Below are 6,734 nucleotides of genomic sequence, written 5' to 3' on the forward strand. Positions count from 1 at the left end.
GTTAGGAAGGAATTATTGACTGTGAGGGTGGAGAGGCCCTGGCACAGGGTGCCCAGAGAAGCTGTGGCTGTCTCTGGATCCCTGGAAGTGCCCAAGGCCAGGTTGGACAGGGCTTAGAGCAACCTAGGATACTGGAATGTGTCCCTGCCCATGGCAGGGGTGGCACTGGATGGGCTCTAAGGTCCTTTCCCACCCAAACCATTCTGGGATTCTGTTCCTTACATTGAAAATCGGAGGTGCTGGCTCTCCATCCCTGGCTGTGCAGGACATGTGGCATACAGGAAAGGGGAGCTGTGGGAGGCAGGAAATGCTGTTTCATGCAACTTTGAAATAGGGTAAGTCAGCAGATTGGGGGAATTTCCTAGAGAGATGCTTTCAGATGCTGTGCGGAACTCAGGGATCAGCACAGAGCCTGGTCACTGACCCTCTCCAGCCATTTCTGACCTTTTGGCTATTTCTTGGACAGCTGGGCAGAAAACAGCATGCGAAGAATGTCTCTGGACAGTCCTGTCCAAGGGAGGTGCTTTGCCCACCAAGCAGCTCTTTCTGCTGGTTTGTAAGCTTCTGCTGTGGCCAGGTCTGCATTTAATCTCTCTTGGCTCTGTGTATTTTGGTTTAGGAAGTTCATCCTGGAGAATTATTAAGAAGAAAGAAGAGCAAAGCAAAGATTCTCCTAATTATCTCTGTCCATTGTTTCAGTGCAATAAGAACGGGAAGTGTTTTTAAGTATTTTACCTGCAGGCTGTATGTCACTGTTGAGGCAGGATAGGAATGAGAAGACTCTGACTCAGAAGGCTGTGAGAGTAAAACTCCAGTTTATTCAAAATACACCGCTCTTTTATACAGAGCTTTGTGAGGACCAGTTCCATTGAACCTGAAGTGAAAACAAGCCACACCATTTGGTGCAAAGTGCTTGATGCATAGTGATAGAACTTAACTATAAACAATGTGAACAACAGAGATAAAGAATTATTTACATTCTTTTCCAACTCTTTCCCAGTCTTCTGCCTGGCTAGAAACTCTCTGTTTCTCTCTTTGACTGAATCTGAGACCCGCAGCTGTAATGCACAGGTCACCAAACATAAGGACTCACTTATTCCTAAAAAATCCATTTCCCTCTCCAAATGGTGCATCTCAGAGTGCACCAAAAAAGGGTCCTGGTGCTGTTGCTCTTGTGAGGGAGCTGTGCACCTCAGGAGACCTTTCCTGAGGCTCAGAGAAGCAGCCCAGTGATGTGGGTGAAAGGCCAGATTGGTATATCAGTTTTCCAAAAGACCTTCCAGGCCCCCCAGCTTCCTCCCTTAAAGGCTCCTGGGACAGGATCACTTTTGTCAGTGCTTCATAGGCACAGCCCACTCTAAACTAGCTGGGGAGAAATGTCTTTCTTCATATGCTGAAATTACTCATCCTCTAGTGCTGCTGGAACATCAGGGACAAAGCCAGACTGCTGGGAGGCTGCTGGCAAAGCAAGGAGGAGATGACACTGATTAAACCAGGGTTTTTCCTGTCATGGGCTGCTGCACTGGGGTCCCTGCAGTCAACTGAGCCTGGCCCATCCCATTTATCATGGACTCACAGTGGTGGTTTGAGCTGGGAGGGACCTTAAAGCTTATCCAGCCCCATCCCTTGCCATGGCTTCCAGTAGCCCAGGTTGCTCCAAGCCCCATCCAGCCTAGCCTTGGGCACTTCCAGGGATCCAGGGGCAGACACAGCTGCTCTGGGCACCCTGTGCCAGGGCCTCACCACCCTCCCAGGGAAGAATTTTATCCCAATATCTAATCTAAATCTCTCCTCTTTTAGTTTAAACCCATTCCCTGCCTTGTCCTGTCAGCAGGGTTAAGATTTGTTGTTGACAGAGCATTGCCTCTCCCCTGTGAGATTTGGTCTTCAGGGTTCTGGAAATTACAAAGTAAAATAATAATGGAAAGCCAAAATGCAGTCAGGTCCCGGTGAGTACACCACTGTCATTCCTTTGGCTTCATACAGGGAGACTTTGGCTGGGTATTGGCACTGAGAAGTTCAGAGGTCACACAGAAGACCCCTGTTGCAGGGTTCAGATCGTTCTTTCTCACTGGGGTGTTTTTTTTTACTGTGTATCCATCTTGTCACCCTCTGCACAACCCTGTGGTTTGCAAGATGTGAAACCAAGAGCTCTCACACCTGGTCCCTTCTCTCCCCAGAGCAGGAGTGGAGCACTGCCTGGAGGAATCCCATACCGAAGAGCAAATCATCCCAGGCCCAGCCCTGAGCTCTCGGAAGAGGAAGCCAAAAGAATCGCCAGGATCTTCTCTGCTCAGCTCTCCAAGAAGGAATAGTGTTGGTCAGAGACCCTCCACAGCCGAGCTTCCTAAGCCAGGGCCAGCTGCACTGGCAAAAGCAGAGCCTCCCAGTAAAACAGAGGTGGAAGCCACAGCTTTCAGGCTCTGGTTTTAGTTTGCCTAATTGGTTAGTTAACTGAAGTCCCCTATTTAGAAGGTCACCCACAGCAAGCTAGGTCTTGTAGGGGCAGGTCCCCAATGAGATGCACCTGTGTGGCAGCCATTGACCTGTTATCTGCTCTCCAAGTAGCCCAGTTTTAGGATTTATTCCTGTGAAATGGCCCTTTCAAAAATAGTTGGTGAGCAACACAATTCTCTGCTTCCACCAGTGCCCAAAGTGCTTGTGTGAGCACAGGCCAAGGGCACCGTAAAATCTGGTGGGTGTACAAAAGAGGGTGACTAGAAAGATGGTACTTTTATATTTATATTTAAATTATTTTTGTACACCTTTCAGAGAACAGACTTTGATGCCAGCAGAGCTCAGTTATTTTTGTACTGCTCTCTCCAGTGTTTGTTTCAATAAAATTCCCCTGGTTTCTTGTCAGCCTATGGAAAGTGTCCTCGTGCCAGGGCAGAAACCTTTCCTCAACAGTAGATGGGAGTCTCTCCCACATGAGCTTCCAAGTCCGAGAAATGCTGCTGGAAGCTGGGGTGGTCAGGATCACATGGGAAGATCATGGTTTTGCCAAGGAGTTCAGTATCACCGGGCAGCACAGCCCCATGTGGGCTAAGTCTCTTCCAATCTGAGCTGCTTTTCAAACCGTGCGTGGAATTCAGGATTTAAGCAGCCAAAGGATCAGCATACCTTTTTTCTCCCACTTGTATATTGTTGTTTTTCCCAGGGGACAGACTGAATGCATCAGTCCCTGATGACACAACTTGCCGTGTGATTGTGGCCCCTTTCCCTGCCCTTGCTGGGTCGGGATGGAAGGTAAAGGCACCCAGTGTCCCCGGGAAGCGCAGGAGTGACATGCAGGCTGCTTTCTCCTGGTGGCATCCCCAAAAAAACTCAGGCAGGATGCCAGCTGAGCTGGGATCACTATCTCAGAGGAGGTCACAGCAGTGACCGCTGAGCTATATCTTGGGCATGAGGTAAACAGCGTCTTCCTTTCAGGTCTAGGTCAGCCATGGAGCTGGGCAGGAAAACAAGGGAGGAGCCAGCTGGAGAGGGGTGTTGGTACCAGGCAACTTTTGTCTGGAGCCCGAGGGATGGAGCAAAGGCGGCTCCAGGGTGTCAGGACCAAAGTCCTCCTCATGCATGGTGAGCTCAGGTACACATGCCGAGGCTCGCAGCACATCCTGAGGGACCCTTCTGCGAGTAGGGCTAAAGAGCACCAAGGGTTAAACACACAGAGTTTTTAAAATATGGAGGAAAAGGGGCCTTTCTTCACTCCACCTTGGCCTCCAGCCTGTTGTCCCGAGCCCAGTCCCTCCCGGCAGCCTCAGGCCCAGTGCTTGGCTCTGAAGGGTGCCATGGGTTTTATGGTGAATTTCGCTCCAAGGTCCTCACCCAGCCCCAGCTCCACGTGAGCTTGGGGAACACGTTCCACCGTGCAGAGGCAATCCTGCTGGGAGCTCAGCAGCTGTCTGGGATTGTGGATCATGATCTGTGTGGGCAACGGCATGCACAAAGAGCTCTGTGCTGCACTGCTTCCAAATCACTTGCTTGTGAAGCTTTGGAGCATGGGTTTTCTACATCTTGTCCTTCCCAGAGTGGTTTTAGGGTAAAAACTGACATTCCTCCCCAGTCCACTGCAGGGGGTCTGGGCAGGACCCCCCTCCCTATGCCTGAGTCCCGGGAGGGGGGCAGAGAGCTGGAACAGCCACCTCAGTCGGTACCAGGTGACCCAGTCCCATCAACTGAAATGCCACCGAGGGAACACTGTTTTCCTGTCACCCGATCTGTGCCTGCTGGAATGTTGTCCTGGGTGCTATATAAGGGCGGGGCCAGCGAGACGACTCGCAGGGCACTGTCTGTGCAAGGCAGGAGCTGGAACACTGTGCCGAGGTCCCTACGGTGAGACCATGGAGAGACATGGCTCTGAGCACGTCACTCTGGGGGAGATGATCCCACCCAGCAACCCCTGTTATGGCTGGGGTGGGATAGGGAAGCATTGGTGGGCATTGGTGATTCCATGCTGAGCAAGCCCTGTGCCTCAGTTTCCCTGCAATAGAAGAGAGGAGACAGGGCAGGATATGGTTTTGGGGATTGACCAAAGCCACCAAGAGCCTCCATGGCACATCATCACCTCTGTCACCGAACAGGACACCCACGTGGAGCCCTCTCCTGATGCACCCTGCTGTCTCCCCCAAAAACCCCTCCTCTCATTCCAGCCCCTCTTCCACCATGGTGGGTCTGAAGCCCCCCGAGGTGCCCCCGACGGCTGCCATGAAGTTCGTCAGCGCGGGGATGGCCGGCTGCATCGCTGACCTGTGCACCTTCCCCCTGGACACCGCCAAAGTGCGGCTGCAGGTACGGTCCCCAAAACCCTGTGGGCAAAGGGAGCACCTGGTGACGTGACGTGGGACTCTCCATGTCACCTCTGCCACAGAGCTGGTGACACCTGGGGAGGAACAGGAAGTGGGGTGATACAGTTGGCACCCCACAGATCCAGGGTGAGGTGAGGATCCCCCGGACCACCAGCTCCGTGGAGTACCGGGGTGTTTTGGGCACGCTGAGCACCATGGTGAGGACGGAGGGAGCCCGCAGCCTCTACAGCGGGCTGGCAGCCGGGCTGCAGCGCCAGATGAGCTTCGCCTCCATCCGCATCGGTCTGTACGACTCCGTGAAGCAGCTCTACACCCCCAAGGGTGCTGAGAGTGAGTGTCCAGGCGGCCCGGACTTCCATGCACACCCCCTTCCTGCTGCACAGCCTTTTCCCAAAGAGAAACCCACCCTGGGGGGCACAACCGCCTGACATCAACCTCTGTGAAACACCATGGGCTTCTCACCCTGGGGTCCCTGCAGGGTTGAGGGACCCCACAAGGCCAGGAGTCCCAATAGCTGCCCTCTCCAGACACAGGCGTGGCCACGCGACTCCTGGCTGGCTGCACCACGGGGGCTGTGGCCGTGGCCTGCGCCCAGCCCACCGACGTGGTCAAAGTCCGGTTCCAGGCCAGCGGGGCCCTGTCGGACAGTGCCCGGCGGTACAGCGGCACGGTGGATGCCTATCTCACCATCGCCAGGGAGGAGGGGGTCCGAGGCCTCTGGAGAGGTAGGTGTGGGCAGGGATGGGCGTGGGAAAGGGGTGCGGTGGGAATCGGAACAGAAATGGCCATGAGGAAAGGAAGAAGGATGGGGACAAGGATGGAGGCAGCAGGGCTGGGGCACTTGTCCAGAATGCTCCCGGAGGGACTGTGAGCAGCAGTCCCAGCGCCACCACCCTCCTGCGCAGGGACGCTGCCCAACATCGCCCGCAATGCCATCATCAATTGCGGGGAGCTTGTCACCTACGACCTCCTCAAGGACGCACTGCTGCGGGCACAGCTCATGACAGGTGAGGATGGCGCAGGGGCACATAGCCAGGTGCTATCCCTGTCCCCACAGCATCCAACCCCCGGCTCTTCTCCACCTTTAGACAACGTCCTGTGCCACTTTGTGGCTGCCTTTGGCGCCGGGTTCTGTGCCACAGTGGTGGCATCACCAGTGGACGTGGTGAAGACGCGGTACATGAATGCCAGCTCTGGGCAGTACCGCAACGCCCTGAGCTGCCTCCTGGCCCTGCTCATGCAGGATGGCCCCGCCGGCCTTTACAAGGGGTGAGTTAAGCACCCACAAACTTGCTGCGATGACCGCAGGGACCTGCGACACAGAACCCAAAATATCCCAGCCTCTGCGCGGGGCTTTGGGGATGGGGATGTCCCCAGCACGTACCCTTCAGCACTGCTTTTGCCGACACAGCTTCATCCCGTCCTTCCTGCGGCTGGGCTCCTGGAACGTGGTGATGTTTGTGTCGTACGAGCAGCTGCAGCGCACCATGGTGCTGGCACGGCCGGCCCTGGCCTGAGCCCCTCAGCGTGTCTCGCTGGCTCAGCGAGGCTCAGCATCAATTATATTAATTGCCGAAGCGCCAGGGAGCAGCGAAGCCACACACTCGGGGAGGGAGCAGAGAGACTGAAGGAGAAAGGATGCTGTTTGAGGAGAAATTTGGGAGAGCAGAGAAGAGTTTTAGGGGGTGAAGGAAAAAAATGTTTGTTGGCTTCTCAGCCATGAAGAATAGCACTTCCCAAGGGCAGTGGTGTGGGCAGGCGGGACCAAGCTGATGGCCAGGGAATTCCCGTTATTCCTTACTGGCGCTTCCAATAAACCACCCCTATGGGGTCTGATGACATCGTGGCTCAGGGTTTCTTTACCTTTTTGGGGTGTTCAGGGTCATTGTCCCAGCTCTACATGTGACACCAGTCAAGCTGACATTC

General features: G+C 54.5%; 2 protein-coding genes across 13 annotated transcripts in view; both read left to right on the plus strand.

Moving 5' to 3' along the window:
• C2CD3 (C2 domain containing 3 centriole elongation regulator) overlaps positions 1 to 2,867 on the plus strand; it is a 39,106-nt gene extending 36,239 nt beyond the window's left edge. For 8 of the 9 annotated variants that reach the window (XM_072924456.1, XM_030264565.4, XM_012570002.5 and 5 more), the window contains one exon: positions 2,181 to 2,867. In XM_072924456.1, the coding sequence (XP_072780557.1) occupies positions 2,181 to 2,315 (135 nt within the window). In that variant the 3' untranslated portion in view covers positions 2,316 to 2,867. The remainder of the gene's footprint in view (positions 1 to 2,180) is intronic. The other variant, XM_030264589.4, reaches the window with a different exon arrangement.
• Positions 2,868 to 3,010: 143 nt separating this feature from the next.
• Positions 3,011 to 6,649, plus strand: LOC100229080 (putative mitochondrial transporter UCP3). Of its 4 annotated transcripts, XM_030264714.4 has the most exons (7): positions 3,284 to 4,335; positions 4,653 to 4,791; positions 4,928 to 5,138; positions 5,336 to 5,533; positions 5,714 to 5,815; positions 5,897 to 6,077; positions 6,220 to 6,475. In XM_030264714.4, the coding sequence occupies exons 1-7, from the start codon at positions 4,103 to 4,105 to the stop codon at positions 6,323 to 6,325; spliced, it is 1,170 nt and encodes a 389-aa protein (XP_030120574.1). In that variant the 5' UTR covers positions 3,284 to 4,102; the 3' UTR covers positions 6,326 to 6,475. The 4 variants fall into 4 exon arrangements, with proteins under 4 accessions (XP_072780622.1, XP_072780616.1, XP_030120568.1 ...); XM_072924521.1 differs by lacking the exons at positions 3,284 to 4,335; positions 5,714 to 5,815 and adding an exon at positions 3,011 to 3,249 and having other exon boundaries at positions 5,866 to 6,077; positions 6,220 to 6,649; XM_072924515.1 differs by lacking the exon at positions 5,714 to 5,815 and having other exon boundaries at positions 3,278 to 4,335; positions 5,866 to 6,077; positions 6,220 to 6,649.
• Positions 6,650 to 6,734: the final 85 nt, after the last annotated feature.

This window comes from Taeniopygia guttata, chromosome 1 (assembly GCF_048771995.1).
Source record: "Taeniopygia guttata chromosome 1, bTaeGut7.mat, whole genome shotgun sequence".
NCBI classification, from domain to species: domain Eukaryota; kingdom Metazoa; phylum Chordata; class Aves; order Passeriformes; family Estrildidae; genus Taeniopygia; species Taeniopygia guttata.